This window comes from Pimephales promelas, chromosome 2 (assembly GCF_988280905.1).
Source record: "Pimephales promelas chromosome 2, fPimPro1.hap1.1, whole genome shotgun sequence".
Lineage (NCBI taxonomy): Eukaryota > Metazoa > Chordata > Actinopteri > Cypriniformes > Leuciscidae > Pimephales > Pimephales promelas.
The window spans coordinates 3,731,091-3,752,706 of NC_142770.1; the positions used below are offsets into that span (position 1 = coordinate 3,731,091).

A 21,616-nucleotide genomic window follows, 5' to 3' on the forward strand; every position below is an offset into this window, starting at 1 on the left:
AACAGGGAACAGCTGAGTGCAATGAACTGATGAGTGATAGTGACAGACAGAATGCTGGGAAATGCAGTTAAATGTGAAGGACACAGTGAGAACGAGGACCTCTAGTGCTAAACAAGGGAAACACAACCAGACACTGTGACGAAAATGAAAATTCTAACAGTAATTGACTTTGTATTCATATTTTTCATAATTATCATTTCACAAAAAAAAGTGAATTGTGCCTGGATCAAATTGAAGCTCTCCATATACTGTCCATCGGATGCCTCTTGAAATAGAGCCTAAAGGAAACCACGTAGGATATTAAAGAAACAAATAAATAAACAGACAAACATAAGAAATTGGGATCAAGTTTCAAATTACATGATTAATCTATTCACCATCACAAATTCATAGTGTTAAAATAAGATCAGTACACTAAGAGGTTAGAGTTACTCACAAAAGACAGTGACACTGTATCTCACAAATGATATATAACTTTACGTTATAGATTTCTTTTTATTAGTTGTTGTCTATAATGTTAAATTTCTCATTGGTTGGTACATCATTTAATTTTGTTTATACGTTGTGTTTAATGAATAAACTTGTTCTAAGCAGTGACGTTGTTCAGTAATTTATTTTAAGCTACATTACCTTCGTACCTTCGAAAGACTGAGGCACAGAGAGCATCTGGCAATATGACCTGTGCTAAGATGACATTTCTATCATCATTTACTCATCCTCAAGTTGATGGCACTTCCACATGGAAGCCAATGTGGACCATCAACTCTTTGTATACCCAAATTAAATAAATTAAAATATACACGTTTGTGTTCAGCAGAAGACAACAAAGGAATACCGGTTTGGAACAACTTGAGGGTGAGTAAATGATGACAGAATTTTAAAATATCAAGTAAAAGGACAATTAAACTATTCATTTAGTTTAAGGTTATTGCCAAAACTTTTGCATTTACTGAATGAGCACTGTGAGCAGTGTTCGTCCGACTGTTATATATATTATTTTTTTTATTCTAAACTGTTTTAATTATTCGGATTTCTTTTTATTATTTTAATTTAAAGCACGTTGATTTACCATTGTGTATGAAATGTGTTATATAAATAAACTTGCCTTGGCATTTAATTATTTTGTTTTATAATATAATTTGTTTTGTTTTTATGCTATTTGATAGTCAATGTAACGAACCACAGGGAACAGAGGAATCCATTTGCAGCTTTATTAAACAGAGTCGTACAGGCAGGGTCAAGACGAGGCAGACAGAGCAATGCAGATAAGACAACAGGATAATCCAGGAAACAGGCAGAGATCAGGGCAGGCAGCAATAATCGTAATCCGTAAACAGTCCGAGTTCAGGCCAGGCAGATATCAATCGAAGAAGAGTCAAACAGTCCAAAGTCCAAAACCAGAAATCCAGAATCAGGGTATAAACGCTCAGAAATGATCACCGGGGCAAATCAAGACTTCGCACTGGTGTGGTGTGTGAAGGTGGCTTTTATGGGTGTGTGTAGATGCAGTGCAGGTGTGAGGCGCAATCAGTCCCAGGTATGAGGCATGATGGGAATTTCAGTTTAATCCCAAATTTTTTCTTGCAACATGAGTACATGCATTTTACTCCTTAGACCTCCCTAACACTCAAACAATATGCCTTTTTTGATTTTATGTTGGTTAAGTTAGTGAAATATTAGGTTTTATACTCGGTCACAATAGTGACCGGTGGGAAACTACATAGTCAGAATTCATTCAAATTCTTCAATTAGACCTATTGACACAATTCATTACAAGACATCCAATATCTCGTTTTGTCATTTTGTGAAGAAGGCTTAGTGAGGTGAAAAGGTTGTCATGAACAAAGTTACACCCTGGAGGAACTTCTGCTTGTTCGGCTAGACCCCTATGGGCTAGACCATGTCTACACTTGGGCCCTGTCCTAGGCCAGTTTCAGGTAGATGTGTGTGCACTCTTTCAGTGCACTGAAGATGGGCCGTACGTTGTATAAAGGGTTGTTTGTGGTCATGTGTGGGGCACACCATTTGGATCTCATGAACATCTGCACAATCCTCCAGTTCACCTCTGCATCGCCATTCAATAGTCTACCTGGCAAATGGGCTGTTTCACCCTGGGACTCCCTATCTGAGCCATCACTGTCACAGTCACTTTCAATTTGGGGTGGGGGGAAGGGGGTCATGCACGTCAAGAAGGTCCAACACATTGAACATTTCTGGGATACTGATAACTGCACTAAACAAAATTATAAATGCAACACTTTTGTTTTTACCCCCATTTTTCATGAGCTGAACTCAAAGATCTAGACCATTTCTATGTACACAAAAGGCCTTTTTCTATCAAATATTGTTCACAAATCTGTCTAAATCTGTGTTAGTGAGCACTTCTCCTTCGCCGTGATCATCCATCCTCATCACAGATGTGGCATATTCAGTGTAGGATTGCCAATACCCGCCAATATCTGCCTATACCTGTGTTTTCAATTGAAGCACTGCTATACTGTTATACTACCGGTCACAATTGTGACCGTAAACAAATTTACAAGTCTTACGAGCAAAATATAAATGCAGGAGTATAATTCTCAAAATATATCAGTAGTAGACCCTTTAAAGAATATATGTACAAAATTTGATAGTTCTATCTGTAAATTAAGATGTTTTATATACTACTTATTTTAGTAGTCTGAGGAAGAAATCTTCCTCTAGATGTGCAAGCAGGAAGTGAACTGATCTGGTCATGTGACCTTTCACACTAGTCACATGACATTAATTGATTTTAATCAAGACAGTCTATTTTGTCATTTAAAAGTTGAATTTCTTGCCCAAAGTCAATAACAACATTTTTAGAGCTTCCAGAAATAAGAAAAAAGCTGCGGTCACAATTCCCTGCAAACATGCCCCTGCGGGGCCAACGCTGGCTTTTTGTGGGCACAGTGGGCTAGGGCCAGCCCACGCCAAACCTAAACAGGCCCAGTGCGGGTTGCCCAGACGAGGCCCACAGCTTTGGGCTCACTGCGGGCTATCAGTGAGCAGCCCACACTAGCGGGCTGCCCACATTAAGCCCATGATGGCCCACTGTGGGCCATCCCATTCGGGCCCATGAGCAGGTTTTGCACCTTTGGGCCCATGCGGGTTTAGTTTAGGTAGCCCACATTTAGATTTGCCCACATGCCCACAATGTCGTCAGTACGTCCTCTGATCAAAATAACTTGGTAATTTTAATTCTCTTAAAAATAAAAAAAAATATATATATATATTGAATTAATTAAGAGAATAAGAAAGCACTAATAATATATATATATATATATATATATATAAAGAGAATAAGAAAGCATAACTTGGTAATTTTAATTCTCTTAAAAAAATTTTTTTAAACAATTTTAATATATATATATATATATATATATATTTAAATTGTTTATAAATGTTTTATTTTTTTTAAGATATTTATATATATATATATATATATATATATATGTATAGGCTATATATATATATATATATATATATATATATATAAGAGAATAAGAAAGCACTCTTTATATAAAGATGGTAATGAAATTACGGGCCTGTTGCAGTTTCATTCCACACTTTATGTTACATATTTATATTACACGTTGCTCTTTATATTACATGTAGGCCTTTATATAATACAGATGTCATGAAATTGCTTTACAATAAAAGTAAAAGCAAAATGGTATTAAAAAGCATAATTGTCAACTGAATGGGTCATAGAACTACACAATGAGTTTAAATTCGTTATATAAAATTAAAGATATTTTAAATTGTTAAATGTTATAATTCTAGATGTTTATTTAAATGCTGCGTGCCTTTTGACGTGTTCTATGGTTTCAATATGGGCGTACGTGCGCGAGTCGCATTCAAATCTGATTCAAAGACAGGAGCGCGCGCGAGCAGATGGAAACCATGGAAACGAGGAAACCCATCAACTGACAAACAGCAAACTAGCGTCTCTCACTGTTGTTTTCTCTGCTTTCAGGTAAGTCTAGTTACCAAAATCACACAAATAATACATACAAACCTTCCTGATATATGTCTTACGTGTAATTGATACACTTCTGTTGAATATTTACTTTATAGAAATAGTTTTGTGTCTTCGATAAAGTCCGTTAGCATCTGACTGAACCGTTTTCAGAAGAGCTAACGTTAACGTTAAGTTGTTTACGTTACAATTGAGCTCTTGTTTTACATAAGTGTGGGTTTTTAACCACATTTTTGTGTTGATAACAGTTTTTGATAGTTTTGTTTTGCTGGTAATTTGTCAATGGGTGATTGGAAGTTAGCTAAGTTAATTTATTTAACCTTGAAAGAATTCATTGTAACGTACTTAATGACGTCATTTACAAATATTGGTAATAAGTGATTTCAGAAGGAACAGGAAAAAAACACAACAAAGGGGAATTATTGTTTAATCATGATAATTATTTCATATGCATTATTGCACAATATATTACCTTAAGATTTTTTATGTATATTCTTTAGCTATGCTCTAGCTTGCTTCCTTGTATTAAACCCTTTGTTCTATTGTAAATTCAATGTAATATTGTTGGCTCTGTGACACATTGCATGTTATTTTCTTGAAGATCATCATAGATGTCCTGCTGCACCCCCTGGGGTCCAAGACAATCTCCACGGCTATGACCTCGACTATAGTAAGCAAAACTTCATACATACTGTTTAATTGTTGTGGGTCTGTAGGATTTATGATTTTGAATGAAGTCTCTCACTTTAAATTCATTAACTACAGTTTTTTTCAAAAATATAATGTTATAATAGTCATAGTTATAATAATTCAGGATAATAGTCATGGGTATATATATATATATATATATATATATATATATATATATATATATATATATATATATATATATATATATACAGTATATACAGTATATATATATATATATATATATATATATATTATTTTTTTATTTTATTTTTTCTCTGGGTGTGTTTTTAATTATGTTGGCCAATGAGACACCATACTGTCCAACTCAAAGCTATTTTTTTATGTATGTTTGACTGATAAATACTGAAATTCTTTTTACTTTCAAATGCTGAATTCAGGGGTTATGGCTGTGCTCTTGTTACCAGATGAGATATCATTTGATCCTGTGATTCTTCAGGACAAGATCTTGATGCCATCCACACCCAGTACATGACGAAGGTGAGTTTCACAATAGCTATATCACCATCACAAACCAAGAGGCCAAACACAACAGGCCTTCATCCATATGAACTCACCCATATGTAGGAATAGTTTCCGAAACCCGGTATTAAACATTAAACGGGCCCTGGGGCCAAATTAAGGAAGACTGCAGTATCGATAAGCTCAGATGTTATCAGTTCTGCTGACGGTACTGAAGAAATTACACACACACTATTTATTATAGACATTATCTTGTGTCATTGTCATGTGTTTTTCAGGCTGGTTGTTTGTCATTTTGTAAGAGTAGAGAGAGGCTGTACCTCAGTGAAGACTTATTTTACATTAGATAATTCAATTTCCGTACCTGATAAGTTAGATTTTCCGAAAAAACTTCATGCACTGCTTATTTCAATTGTATTTTTCTTCTATTGAATTTATCAATACTTGTAATTTGTTATCATTTTCAATGCAGATTCACTCAATAATCTCTTGAAATTTGTTTTTATATCGCAATATATATAGCAGCAGATAAACTAAATATTTTATTTAAGGTTTTTAGTATTGTGCAGCTCTAATATTGAGCATTTAACCTGATTGAACCTGGAATTGTTATAATAACCTGGAATAATTTGTGATACCAGATGTATGATTATGTATGATAGATTTTGAACTGTATTTTTTTTTTTTTTTTTTTTTTGCAGGTTTTCTGGGATCCACAGTGGAAGGCATCAAGGCGTGAGATGTTGGCTGGACAGATGTACCTGTACACCACACCGACCTCTGCTTTTACATGGATGGCGGATTACTATCATGTTCTGTAAAGGTTTCATTATAGCAAAACAGAGCACCTGTGACAGTGGAATCTGTAGGTGTAACGTAGTCAGTTAAAAGTAGTCAGGTGTAAAGTAGTCACAGAGAGAACGTTTTTTTTTTTTTAAGTTTCAAACTTTTTTCTTTTTCACAAAAAACACTGCAGTTACAGCTTTTCAAATTCTTCATTGGAGGTGTACAAATAATTTTCTTTTTTTCAAATCACAAAAAGGGCTGTGCAAAAATTAATTGCAATTAATCGCGTCCAAAATAAAAGTCTGTGTTTACATAATATATTTGTGTGTGCTGTATATAATTATTTTGTATATATAAATACCTATGCATGCATGTATATATTTAAGAATTATTTGCACTTAAATTCTGTGTATATATATATATATATATATATGAATACATAATCTATATTATATAAATATAAATATTTTATATATGAATAACACATTTTCTTAAATATATACATGCATGTGTGTGTATTTATATATACAATATAGGGCTGTGTAACGATTAATTGCATCAAAAATAAAAGTTTGTGTTTACATGATATATGTCTGTATAATTATTTTGTATATATAAATACACACATATGCATGTATATATTTAAGAAAAATGTGTTATTTATACATCAAAGATTTATATTTATGTATAATATTAATTTTGTATAAACATATATACAGTACAAACATGCAAATATTTCTTAAATATATACATGCATGTGTGTGTATTTATATATACAAAATAATTATACACACTACACAAACGTATATAATTTATGTGAACACAAACTTTTATTTTAGATGCGATTAATCGTTTCACAGCCCTAATACAAAATAATTATATACAGCACACACAAATATATTATGTAAACACAGACTTTTATTTTGAATGCGATTAATCGCAATTAACTTTTGCACAGCCCTGTAAGAAATGTATGCTGACATTTAAGGCACGGCCACACGGGGTTTGAGCATATGTGACTGTGAATAAAAAGTGAAGTGTGACCACATGAGAATAGCCAAACAGTATAGATGATTCACAAAATTATACACCAAGAAATGTGCATAATTGGCCAAAATGTTACTGTTTATCAACAAAAATATGACCCTATGAGTTTGGTAATTTTTAGAATAGGATTTGTGCACCTGCAATGAAGAATTTAACTGATGTTTTGTGTAACTGATGTGTTGTGTTTGTGAGAGAGAGAAAGCAAAGAAAAAGAGGTTTGCAACTCATAAAACATTTTCTCGAAGACTAAAAATCTACAAATTGCACTGTTATAGGGACTCTGTTTAGCTTCAATATTACTAGATATAATACAGTGTCAATCTTATTAACTACTATTTATTTTGTATAAAATCATATACAGTATACAGGTAAAAAATTTGGAAACATTTTGGAAGAAGTCTATTCTGCTTATCAAGCTTGCATTTATTTGCATTTATTTAAAAAAAAAACTAATATTGTGAAATTATCATAATGTAAAACAGCTGTTTTCTATGTTTCTGTTTTTTATGTGAATATATAATAGTGTAATTATATTATATATAATAACCTGAATTTAATGTTTTATGTTTTGTAATTAATAAATACATTGATTTGAAATCCATTTGACTTCTGTACATTTGTGAAAATACAGAAATTAGTTATGTGGTGACTGCATTCAGATGTATAGAATAATTGTTTTTCCCAAAGACTTAGTTATATTAGCCAAAAAGTATTTATAGTGAAACAGATTAATTGTGAACTAGATCTATTGTTGTAGATGCCCTGTGTGTGCGGTGCGGGCCCTGTGTGGGCTTAGTGAGGGCTTCCTTGGGGCTAAGTGAGGGCTGCCCATGCAGGGCCAACGTTTTGTGGGCCCAGTGTGCGGGCCCTGTGTGGGTTTAGTGAGGGCTAAGTAAGGGCTGCCCATGCAGGCCCAACGTTTTGCCAATGAGCAAATTCTCATGGGCCCTGCGCTAGCAGCCTGCAGGGGGCCCTTAGGCTAGCCCTAAGTGGGCCCGGACAGGGCCAGTGCAGGCTTGTTTGCAGGGTTGTGACCGGTGGGATTAAACGGGTTAAAGGTGCCATCTGTAACAATTGAGGTTAAAATATCCCAAAAATGAGCTACACGCATCAAAAGATTGAGAAGAAATAAGGTTGATGATGTCATTAAAAAACTGACAAGTTATAGTGCTGTCGAGATATTAACCTGAATTAGCATGCTAAATTACTAGCCCCGGCCCGGCAGGTGTCGTAATACCAGTTTCGACCATGGGAGGCGGTATGCGGGCGGGCAACGTTACCACCAGCCAAACTGCAGTACACGAGTGAGTCGCGCTCGCGCCAGCTTGTGTGTACTTGAACCTGACGTCAGTCGTGTGGAAATACAGCCCACTACTACATTTCAGTTCAGGGAAGAGTTAAAAAACAATAATTGGTTGATATTATGCATGAGGAATACATTTTGGTAAGTTGTAGCATACTATATCTTTCAACAGTGTTCGTGTTCTTTTACCATTAGCTAGTAGAGATGATCGGTTCACGTGCGCTAGGGATCTGTCATGTAAAGCGCCAATACTGTATTTATTGTTTGAATTGCGTAATAAAACGAACAGAATCTGAGAGCTGAGATCGGTCTCTGTGTCCTTTTCTGTGCATGACAAAATGGATGTGGCGTGAGAGTGTGTGAAAAGTGTTGTGAGAGTTGGCAGCTCTGAAAGACGCTAGCTTGGTCCACATCAGGGAATGCTGTCTGTCAAATTAATTCAAACTAATGGTAAAAATGTAATATGAACAAATCGAATATCATAAAACTAGAAATAATAGCCTGGGCTTTAATTTTCCCATATCGTCGAAATGCACCGACTTGTCTATGAGACGGCCCTTATAATTTAGTATTGAGATGTTGTTCATTAAGTCTCTAATCTCTGAAAATCTCCAAATGCTCCACGTGAAACTGCGGTCTTCCAACCTTTTACTATCGTGTGATTTGATTAATATGCACGAGGGAGACAGCAACACAGCACTCGCCCATATTGTTTGAAGACATGAGAGAGCGCGTGGCCGTGGAGGTATTTCTGGAGGTATACTGCCCCCATCTGGTATGGAACATGTTGTATGATTTGATTTTAAATCCCAGAGGGCACCTTTAAGGCCAATGATCAATACTCCGGTGAAGGCTCCCTCTGGTGGCGGAGAGGAGACGGAGCGGGAGCCTCCACTGTAACAGTCAACCTGAACAAAACCACATTAAACACAATATTTAAAACTTGTCAAATCAAACATTTGTACACCATTTAATAAAGCTCATTATGTGTCTATTGCTTTATCAGCTGTAATACTTACAGTTGTTTAGATTTTTGTACAGATTTTCTTTGCCGACAAATCAAAAACAAAAGAGCTGCAGCCCCAAACAGAACTAAAACAGTAATGACCGGTGCTGGAGAATTTTCATGTTCATCTGTAACAAATAGAAGAACAGAGCCTAGTCTGAGACAAACAATATATCAAATTGCAAATCTGTTAACGAGTAAACACGAATGAGTCGGGTATGTTGCGGGTCAGGGTTTATGTAAATTTTAGGGTTAGTGATGTCACTAACCTGGGAGAAATATTGTGCACTCCCTACCAGCCATTTGTGTAGTCCTTAAAAAGTGATTTCTGTAAAGGAAATATCTCCCTTTGCTTTAAACTTTGAGCGTCGTAACTTTGCAGATGTTGTTTATGCTCAAACAGCAACTTTACACACTAACTAAAGTTAGAAAACTGAAATCATAATCAACCGCGTTAAACACTGCACTTCATAAATGTTAATTTGCTTCTTCCAGTTTTCTAATCAAAACTTTTGTGACTTCCGAATTGTTCATAATGAAAGGATTTCTAAAATCGTGTTATCACCTATTTAGACATCCTGGCCCGTATCCCTAAAGAATTTTTGTGCAAAAAGTGGCTCCTAGCAGCCAAATTCTAAAAAAATTCTCAGAGTCATGACGTTTTCTTAGAATTTCCCCTAAAAGTGACACGAAAATCCCAGTTAATATAAAAGCTATTCCTCAAGATTCCTAGCGCTTAAAAGGGCTCCTAAGGCGAGATCTGCTAAGAGCAGGGAAGAGGAATTTTAGTGGCTTGGAGTTCCCCTAAGCAGCTCCACAAAATTTATTTTTTCCTTTTTTTCTCGATTTTCTGTGTTTGTAGGATATTTGTTAACACGCCTTCATAAATGGACCAGCCAGCAATCACAGACATTGATAAAAGCTGAGCCGTGTTACCCTCGTTAAGACCACACCGAGATGTAACGTTGCAATTTCTACTTCATTAAGGACAGCCCCTTGAGATAGGCCATCTTGTTTTAGGATATTAATATGAGCAAATAAGACACAAATCATTATTTGAACGGTGTAATGAGCTTAAGTTTTCACAAATTTTAGATTCTAATGTTCGGCTATAACCCCTACAGCTTACTATTCATTTTCCAGATATTTTCTTGAATGCGAAATCTTATTTACAATTACAGTCTGCATAAGATTAGAGTGTATAATTATGTTTATTGATTTGAGGGTACATCCTTTGCTCATTATCACCAAAAGTTCATTTTCATCAAACTTGTAGGATCAACCAATCACGGCTTTTGAAATGATGACTCATACCTAGCAACGGGGTCAACCACACCTCCTCACTAAGATAGGATTTTCCATCCATTCCTTGCTCAGAGTTCACTGAAAATGTTCTGGAATCACTTCTAAGCTAAAACTCCTAGCAAGGAATTTTTAGATTAAGTTAGGAGCTCTCTGAGAGGATTCTCAGAAACTTTAGGGATACGGGCCCTGGTCCTGTATTCATAAAGATTCTCAGAATCCTCTCATAAAACTCTTAACTTAGCTTAAAAACTTTTACGTAGGAGTCTTAGCTTAAGAGCGATTCGGGATTGATCTGAGAGCAACTTGAGTAAGGAAAAGAGAAAAACTCATCTTAGCGAGGAGACAGAGCTGACCCCGTCGCTATGTGTGACACAATCTTTTGAAGACTGTGTTTGGTTGGTTGCAAGAAAGGAAAAAAATAATGATTTTAAGCATATGTGTTGTGAATCACCAGACTCAGAGAGATCCATGTGCAGCACAAAGTTTATTAACAGAATAGTCAGACAGGCTGGGGTCAAAGACAGCAAACAGTGTACTGGAGAAGAGGCTGAATCAAAATCGAATTACCAGGCAGAAGATCAGGGCAGGTTGAGAACAGGCAGAATCTGTGAACCAGGCAGGAGTAAAGAAGGCAGGCAGCAGGCAAGGAGAAATCCCAGACAGACAGGGTCGATAAACAGTCATGCAATCACAGGGTCGATAAACAGTCAGGCAATCACAGGGTAATAACACTCGGTAGTATTTCCAAAACTTCGCACTGAGAGCTGTGCAAGCTGCAGTTAAATAGCCCAGTAGATGGGGCTGCAGCTGGGCATGGTGATCAGTGTCAGTGAGGAGACTTATGGGAAATGTAGTGCGAGTATGAGAGTCAATATTCAGGTGAGGGCTCCCTCTGCTGGCCAGAGAGAGAGGTTGCGGAGTCCAGGATTGTGACAATATGGTCTATTGTAAGCCTTCACTTTGAAATACCGTTCTCTCTTACACACACTCACACACACACTATATATGTGAATCTTTTTTTTTTAATTATTTACCATGCTGTTAATTTCCTATAAGGTATTTGATTGGCTTAGAATGATAAAACTTGTTCCACTCTTTCCAATTACACTGATTGCTGTCTATTTAAGTGGGGGTTTGAATGTTGGTTTTAATATAGCAAACATGGAATAAAAAACCAAGAAGGACGAGAAAGCCCGATGGACAGAGGAACAGTGTTTACTGTTAGCTCATTAGTGGAAGTCCTTGTCCATAGGCTACTCCTAACAATGTTGACCTTAAAAGCTCTTTTAAGGGTTAAGATACTTTCTGAATTACTTTTCTCTTTAGGATTTTTTCTTTGATTTTAAGAGTTAACACCCAGATCATTTCTAAGAATTTTCTTAGACTTTTGTCAGTAGGAGCGACTCTTTGCATTAAAATTCTTTATGAAAATGGGCCCTGATTTTTTGCAAAATCAAAAACATAGATCAGAAGACAACCCTCACATCTCTTAAATGTTCATGTTAACTAATGCATGCACTTCTCCTTTTTTTATTGCATGCACATTCCCTCATACAGTAACAACTCACCCTATAGTGGGAATTTCTCAACCAAAGTTGTAGGCTACGTGAAGACAATACTACTCCATTGGTACTCAAGATTAACATAAGATTGGCAGAAACTGTTGCTGCGTCCCAATTCGCTTACTTATACTACGCCCTAAAAGTATGTACTCTTTTTGTGAGGAAAAAGTACATACTTTTGAGTGTGTAGCAAAAGAGTAGGCAAGCTTTGGGACATGCTATCACGTCATCTTTAACGGACAGAGCTCTCTGTCGCGTCCTGTCACCGTAAACTTCCCTGTCTTCTGTGATCTTAGCTGTGTCTGAAATCGCTCCCTATCCACTATATAGTGCACTATATCGGGTGTCGGCCATTTTGTAGTGGTGTCCGAATTCTGAGTGAACAACATCATTCCCTACATTCATTCACTACTTTTACCCACAATCCTCTCTGAATTCGAGTGTACATTCGATGTACACTTGCTGAAGCCCTATTTCCCACAATCCAATGCGAAGAGAACTGAGATTACATCCAGTGGAGGATTTGAAAAATATCCGTTACGCCGCCTTCACACTGGCAGTTGAAATCAGCTCCAATGCGGCTGCGAAACGACCGGAAGTCATTCATTTCCTATGGAGATTCGCAGACCGCATGCGAATGGGTCCGAAACGGGTCCGACCGAGTGCGGTGCGAAGAAAATCGTGTCCGTTGGTCATCCGGATGCGTTCAAAAGTTTGAACTCTTGCGAAAAGCTACGGACGGTTCCTATCCGACAATTCCAGCGGAAGTTGACCGTTGCTATGGTACTGATAAACAAACCTGAATTATTAACTTTTAATAAAATAAATATTGATTTTATAACGATAAGTTGTGATGTCATTTTTTATTTTCATGACTTTCTAACGTTTATAAGGGCAGTTAATACAATTAAATTGAAGGTAGACATTGAACTATTGACCACTATATCACATTTTTTAGCCGACCTGACATGTCAACGTCCTGAGCAACTTTCCTCACGCAGCATAACCTTAATCAGAGAGATCATACAGAACTGACAGAATCAAACTTTAATCTCTCCGCCATTTTCGTTCTACCCGCGTCCGACGCTTTTCACTGTGTAGTACGACGTCCGTTGGGAACGTATTCTGTAAAGTAGACCATCCGGGTATCTTTGAAACACTCATTTTAACATACTACGATTTGGGACATACTAATTCTATTTTCGAATACTATTTAGGACGGATAGTTTGCGAATTGGGACGCAGCGTGTGTGTTTTATGTGCCCTTTAGATTACATAAACCTTCAACCACATTGGCTTCCTTATTGGCTCCCTTGGCTGTTCCTCTATTCGAATGTAAACACTTTCTGTTTAGTTGTTGGAGCAGAACTTGACAAAAAAGCTGAAGTGAAATTTGTATAGTCATGTTAGGTGAAATGCATCACACATCCATCCATTGTTCAGTTCATAGTTGTATTTCCCTCTTCTCATTATGATCTGAAGGGTCATGACAGGCACTGGTTCCCCAATACACAATGATTTTCCTTTAGTTGTGCTATCTGTTTACAGCAATGCATTCATCATTTCGCTTGCCTTTTGTTCTTAGTTCCTTTATGGCAGGGGTCATGTCGTATTGTGTACGAATTGACAACTTTGTTCTTATTTTCAAATATTTTAAACAAGAGCTAAAAAAGGAGAAGTTCCAGTTCCTCCCACTCACCACCAGAGGGCGCAATCCCCCAGAATATTAACAAATCACATTTTCACTCAATTTCCCATAACCCCGTGCCTGATACTGCTTATCTGCACACCTGCCATCATAAAGTGATTATGCTTAGGGCACTAAAATTTGATTTCAAGCATCAGTTTGTACAAAATGGGGTTTCTGCCAGTTTGTGAAGCCAATCAAAACCTCACACTCTTCATTCACTCAAAAAAATGATGTGTTGGCTTTATTTATTTTTTATGTAAACAGGTTCCACCGGTTCCACATAACTTGGTTTCGTTAAACAAACATAATTTGTTCATGTAACTTCAACATCATGAAAGTCATTTTAAGCCATCCAATCAAACTCTGAGCTGAGTGTTAAATGAACACTGAAGCTGTGTTAAAGTTAATGAGATAATTAAGTGAATAATTGAGTGATGATTGAACATTATTGAAGACAACTGATGATAACAAGTAGAATCACTGAACGGAGAAAACCGGAATTTAAAGTCACCATTATGGAGATCAGTGTTTGTTTTAGTTGGGCTCTTGATCCCACATTATTGACTTTAGATTTTGTCTGGCTATACATGAGTTATAACAGCCAGATGACCACATCGAAAAGGAGATTTAATGCTGTTGGTTGTGTTTTAACATCATCATTATATGTTGAAACATGACTCCTTGATACTTGGTCAGGCGGACCTGGGGATTGAACCACCAACCTTCCGGTTTGTAGACAACCCAAATGAGCCACTGCCACTTAAGTTTACCTTATGGATTATAGCAGCACTGCTGTGGAGTGATTGCCTCGACAAAAACTACATTAGCATGTTGTTCTTTTACCGGCAAGTCCGACACTCTATTTATCCGTCAGACACCAGGAAAGATCTCTTTTCGTTTTGTTTGGGCTTCCCCAAAAAATTTTGAAAGATGTTTTTGCACCATTTGGACTGTTGTTGTGTTCAAACACTTGATATTCACTGACGTGTGCTTGCCTTGACGTCAAGAAATAATTTTTGCTTGTTGTGATTGAGGCTTAGCCCACTTTTACCTGTGATCATTATTGGAAATGTCTGGTTGCTTGATGGAGGATCTTACGGCACTAACAAGGACAAAACTGGAGTACTGTGAAAGCAGTTTTATGTCCTATACTGAGACTTGTAGTCCACACTAGAGGAAATTGGGCAGGATAGAATGATTGATAAATTGGTCTCTATAATAAATCATGATTGTCACCCTCTTTATGAAACAGTTCAAGTCCTATCCAAGTGTATACATTCAGCTCAAGATTAATTCATCCCCACTGTCACAAGAAACGGTTTAATAAGTCATTTTTACCAATTGCTATTAGACTGCACAATCAGTTGTAAGATTATACTGTAAGTGTCTTAAGTTATATTTTAGAATCACTTGGTTGTATATAATTGTAATGCATTGCAGAACTAATACTGGAAAATAATTGTTGTCTTGATTGGCTTTTATATTTTATTATTATTATTATTATTATTATTCTGTGGTATGAGCTGTTGTGACGTGTATCAAATCAAATCAACTTTGATTAGTTTACCAGTGTCTGAAGTGAATGGTGCTTCCTTCTCCACAATATTTTTCTCCGTCTCAGCACCAACACCTGAAACACAAACCAACAGATGCTTGAAAAATAAAACAAAGCAACGAACAAACAAAAAAACTACACATTAAATAACTGTAGACGTTTCATCACACTGTTCTGTTTAGCAATGTAAACTGGGATGATTCTACTAATTCTATATTTACAGTAAATGTGTTTTGGAACAGATGATAAATTATAAGATGTGAATTAATATGAAGCTAAAGCAAAATAAAGCACCCTGAATGACATAGCAACAAGACTTTTGTGATTCAAACATACATGACCAAACATAATGACTCACCACTGACTGTAACATTGAATATTTTTTCACTGCTCCTGCTGAGAATTTTTAGCTGATATTCTCCAGAGTCTTCAGTTGTGGTGTTTGTGATGTTCAGAGATCCAGTCTGATGATCCAGTTTCAGTCTGTCTCTGAATATCTCTTCACACTGATCATCTGTACAGATCTTAATCTGTTCTCTAATGATTTGAGCGATGCGAATATCATTAAAATACCATTTAATTCTGTCTTGTTGGTTTATTTTAATACTAGTATTTAAAGTGACTGAATCTCCCTCCATCACAAACACTGGCACTCTCTCTGAACCAACACTAGACACACCTGGAGAAGAAATTAACCATTCATTATACTGTAAATCACATCTGGTATAGACTGACAAAATACACAGCAAAGTGTTTTTTTTTTCTACTGATCATAAATATTGTGAGTAGAGGAATATATCTGGACCTAATGATGAGTTAAGACATGTGCTAATGAACAACATACCATCTTAACTACACGTTAGTACATGTATTAATTAACATGCTCTAGATTAGAAGATAAGATGTATTAAAAGGGCACACAATGTAAAATTGTTAATAAATTTATCACCAGCAACTGTCACAAACATCAGTGAATGTCTTGCAATGTTTACATTTAACCTTACTCATTGAACACAAAAATGCATCAATAAAAAATTCTGAAGATTTCGGAAGTTTTACCTTTCATTAAACATATTCAGATATATTGAAATCGTCTTCCATTGCGATTTCCTGTAGATCTAAATATGTTTAGATCTTCACAGTGAAAGGTAAAACTTCTGAAGTCTCTGTGTAAACAATGAGTGGCGTACACGCGCGAGAGATCACTTCCGGAAGAACATTGAACATGGTTCAGTTGGACATTGGATAACTTTATTCAGATCAGTTGGACGTGGCTGTGATTACACGAGGTAAAAACGATATAAATACTGTTCGTTTTCTCACACAAACCGCTCGTTTCGTGTCTTAGGCCATCAATGTGTACTTACATTTACGAGTAAATCATGTTTAATCTGGACTTCTCTGTGCATGCTCTTTGAGGTGGTGACCATAGTCCTCCACTATATAACTGACAGACAAGAACGGTTTGACCTTAAAATATCAAAATTGAAAATACTGTGGAAACAAAGACACCTGCATCTTGGATGCCCTTGAGGTAAGATAAAACATATAAAAAATTAATTTCAAAGTGAACTATCCCTTTAAGGTGAGATAGTTGTAATGGTAATTGAGCAATAGCTGTATATGAATCAAAGCCTACATTAAAATCTGTCATCATATAAACTGATCTCCTCAGTAGCAATTATTACATATAGACTTTCAATGGATGCACAAGAATTAGATATAAATAATGATCTATATGACAGAAGGCCTACACAGCGGTGTCCCCAATGGTATCGAAAATGTTATTGAATGTCAGTACTTTCAAGGTACTTTCAAGTATCGTGACAACACAGCATAGGGTGCCACAGATTATTGAAAGATTTCCAAAAGTGCTATGACTAAAATAAGGTTGGGAAACACTAAAATACCACAGGTAATTTATTAAAATACAGTGAATACATACTGTCCATGTGCAGCCCAATTTTTTTAACTGCAGTTACCACATTGTTACCAAGGTGAATATTACATTTTATTGTCCTGGGACCTAGGATTACACATTTGTCCACTATAGTGGACATTATATTTAGTGAACGTCTCTGACACCATACATGTCAGTTTAAAGTCGAGACCTGTCTTGTAAATGGCACTGTGGTAGATTCATTCCTCTTTCACTTTAATTTACCTTAAGTGTCAGTTTTTATAGAATGGATGGCAAAGGTGACAAGATTCATTATCTATTTTTATAATTTATACACCTCAATATGATTGGTTGTTATTCAGCAAACGACCCTTCTGTTACTAGGTAGAAGGCAAAGTCATGAGTACATGTTTACTCATGTCTAGTTCCCCTTCTTTTGAAATGACATTTGACTGACAGATCAAGAGATATCAAATGTTTCACCACCACGACAACAACTTCTTTCTGGTCTTTCTACAAGGCTGCCATTAATTTAGAGATCAAAATTAGCACTATTGTACGGTGGCCGAGAGAGCTCACCGCGCTGCAACCTGATGAAGATGAATGCAAATAGAAAAAAACGTGTGCAACTATAAAAACGCGAGCAAATACAAAAAAACATCCGCAAATTAAGAAAACATCTTTATCAGTTCCACAACACACGTGTGCTCCAAATACTCACAACACAACCAAATACAGAAACGCGCTGCAAACGTTCACAACACCACCAAATACATAAACGCGCTGCAAATAACACGGTCCACAACGGAAATGTTTCCGGGGAACCAAATAAGTGACGGACCCGACTGGGACTTGCTTATTGCTCGTGAGCTTCCCTATGCCCTACTCCCTTCAAAGGGCAGACGGCAAAGCTTTTCAAGTGGGAATTTGGCGTAAGCATGACACCTAGTGTGTCATTTATGTAGCCGCTTGGCACGTGATGAAGGGAGCAACAACAGACGTAATTATTTTTACCTAGGATGTTCCTATGACAACACAGCACTTTGTCCATCAGCTGTATAGCTGTTCTGACGACAGAAATATAATGATTAACATAACGGTTGCAAATAAATTATTTATTTTTTATTTTTACTTTATAAAAATCTGTTAAAATATCAGTTTTATATACCTGTATGTCAGTGCCATACATTACCTAACATTTTTAGGAAACTTTTCTTATGAAAATTTAAACATAAAATGAAACTATTTGTATAGTGTAACTTATGTATAGATTAATATCTTGCCTTCATGTTCTTCTAGAACTTTTTTATTTATTTAGTTTTCAGATCATTGTTCTTTTCTCATTTGTATTGTGATGACATTGAACATATTGTTAACACATGTTGTATATTGTACACAAGTTGTATGTCATAATAATTTGAATCTCTGTGTTTTGCGAGGGGAAAAGTCAAAAGAAGTTAAATAAAACAAAGTAGAATTTTGAGTAAGCAAGGAGTATGGACGAACTATAAAAAATATAATAGTATAGTATTATTTATATATACAATATTATTTTAATAGTATAGTTTATTTATAAAAAAAATATAGGTTTTGACTTCTTGTCAATAAAGGTTTTTTGCTGTAAGCACGTCCTGTGGTTCCAGTCGGGTCCGTCACTTATTTGGTTCCCCGGAAACATTTCCGTTGTGGACCGTGTTATTTGCAGCGCGTTTCTGTATTTGGTGTTGTGAACGTTTGCAGCGCGTTTCTGTATTTGGTTGTGTTGTGAGTACTTGGAGCACAGGTGTGTTGTGGAACTGATGAAGATGTTTTTCTTAATTTGCGGATGTTTTTTTGTATTTGCTCGCGTTTTTATAGTTGCACACGTTTTTTTCTATTTGTATTCGTCTTCATCAGGTTGCAGCGCGGTGAACTCTCTCGGCCACCGTACTATTGTGGAAATATGACAATATTTTGTAATTATCATTGAAATCTGACAAATTCCTAAATTGTTTGTCACAAATAAACATCACCGGAAAATATCATGTGGTTCATAATCAAAATCTTTTGAAAACTTTGTTACAAATTAGGACATTAATGAAACAAAACCACATAACACATTGTAGATATTTGTTATGTGATAAAAAACAAGTGATCTTATAAATAATCTCTCTCATAGCATTATTCGCCTCATTAGCAGGGTCTGCTTTACACACAATTATAAATAATAAATGAAAAACTATATTACAAATAAATCATTCAAACCTTTAAATTGTTTGTTTTTTTCTTGCTACCCAACGTAATGCAGACTATTGCATTCTATTTGTGATGCTACGCATATTTTGAAATATACTAATTAGTTTTGTTACTGCTATTTGTAATTTCAAACGAATTCCATATAACCAAACAAACGTTACCACAGTGAGAGATAATAAAAAAAAAACCTTACCCCACACAAGTACAGCTTGTACAATAGCAATAATAAACTTCATTTTCATCACTTCGTCAGCTGTCCAGGTTCACGTTATTTCAAAAGTCAAAAGTATAAATGTAAACAAAAAAGAATTCAAAACAACCACTTCCTCCCCACCCCACCCCTCCCCTCCCCTCCCCCCTTAATTCATGCGCAGGCTTTCTTTAAAACAAGTGATTTACAAGAAGACTCTGAGAAAAACAAGTCATCTGACAAATGCTGACATCTTCTCGCGAGACTGGTGCACAAAAGCTTTTTATTCATACTTGTTAAACATCAACAGAAGAAGCAGTTAAAACTGGAAGACTAACAAAGACAGAGATTACACACTAACATCACATACAGCATAATAAAAAATAATAAATTAATAAATGAGTAAATAAAAAAGAAAAGGGAAAGTAGAATAAACGCGCTGTCTCTATAACTTACCCCGCATTATGTTGACAGACAGATAACTCCCCGCAATCACCACACTGTAGCTAATAACTAGTTCACAGAACAAGAAATTTAACACGTTTTGCTAGTTTACAATGGACATATGCAATAACAGTGCATGAGACAGCACACATAGATGTGAAATAAACATAAAACTCAAACTATATACTTGATCGCTTCCAATTATTCCAAAATGATTGATTAGCAATAAATGTTCGCAACATAGGGCTACTGTAGAAAAGGTAAGCAACGTGGTTCATGCGCACTGCTCATATACAAAAGAAAAATATCTTACTCTAAGTACAAAATACAACCAAACATAGTTGAATCATATCTTAACATAAATTTACGTACCAAAGATAAATACCAAAAGACAAGAAATGTAGCAGCTGCAGATGGTTTAAGATTAAACCACAATAATGGACAACTATCTTCCATGCCGACACAATGGCAAGCACAAATGCCACATATAGACCATTTCAGAGTAGGGGTTCAATCTTCAACTGGCTGGCAGGAGCTGCCACTGGCAGGTCACGTGACCTGTCAGTGGCTGACTGGCAGCTGCCAGTGGCTGGCTGGCGAGTCTAACGCGTCGCCTGACACTCGCTAAAAGGAAATAAATTATTTTCTTATTATGAATATAATGTCATGCCTTTATTATTGTGTATGATTGGTGTTTTGGGTACTGTGGTCCCGATTAAACCAGTCAAATGGCCGTGATCCGACTGGCAGCTTGCAGACGCTTGCTGGACGCTCATCCAGCCAGTCGCGGGTGATCAGTGAATATAACGCGTTGTCTGACACTCTCGCTAAAAGGAAATAAATTGTTTTCTTATTATGAATATAATGTCATGCCTTTATTCTTGTGTATGATTGCTGTTTTGGGTACTGTTGTCCCGATTAAACCAGTCAAATGGCCGTGATCCGACTGGCAGCTTGCAGACGCTTGCTGGACGCTGATCCAGCCAGCCGCGGGTGATCAGTGAATATAACGCGTTTTCTGACACTCTCGCTAAAAGGAAATAAATTGTTTTCTTATTATGAATATAATGTCATGCCTTTATTATTGTGTATGATTGGTGTTTTGGGTACTGTTGTCCCAATTAAACCAGTCAAATGGCCGTGATCTGACTGCCAGCTTGCAGACGCTTGCTGGACGCTCATCCAGCCAGTCGCGGGTATCAGCGAATATAACGCGTTGTCTGACACTCTCGCTAAAAGGAAATAAATTGTTTTCTTATTATGAATATAATGTCATGCCTTTATTTTTGTGTATGATTGGTATTTTGGGGCCGTTTATCCCGATTAAACCAGTCAAATGGCCGTGATCAGGCACATTTGACTGGTTTAATCGGGATAACAGTCCCCAAAACATCAATCATACACAAGAATAAATGCATGACAT

The 21,616-nt window shown here is 36.3% G+C and overlaps 1 protein-coding gene and 1 long non-coding RNA gene across 3 annotated transcripts; one reads left to right on the plus strand and one right to left on the minus strand.

Annotated features, from left to right (window-relative positions):
* Positions 1–3,778: 3,778 nt before the first annotated feature.
* On the plus strand, positions 3,779–6,603 carry LOC120488747 (uncharacterized). The gene is made up of 4 exons (XR_016146964.1): positions 3,779–3,997; positions 4,602–4,670; positions 5,116–5,188; positions 5,872–6,603. It is a non-coding gene; the product is annotated as an uncharacterized LOC120488747 (long non-coding RNA).
* Positions 6,604–8,037: 1,434 nt separating this feature from the next.
* LOC148995724 (uncharacterized) lies at positions 8,038–19,874 on the minus strand. Of its 2 annotated transcripts, none has more exons than XM_089121651.1 (5): positions 19,753–19,874; positions 15,783–16,103; positions 15,437–15,499; positions 9,326–9,440; positions 8,038–9,214 (listed from the first exon to the last, which is right to left on the minus strand). In XM_089121651.1, the coding sequence occupies exons 1-5, from the start codon at positions 19,799–19,801 to the stop codon at positions 9,142–9,144; spliced, it is 621 nt and encodes a 206-aa protein (XP_088977777.1). In that variant the 5' UTR covers positions 19,802–19,874; the 3' UTR covers positions 8,038–9,141. The 2 variants fall into 2 exon arrangements, with proteins under 2 accessions (XP_088977777.1, XP_088977778.1); XM_089121652.1 differs by lacking the exon at positions 8,038–9,214 and adding an exon at positions 11,185–11,222 and having other exon boundaries at positions 9,224–9,440.
* Between the last annotated feature and the right edge of the window lie 1,742 nt (positions 19,875–21,616).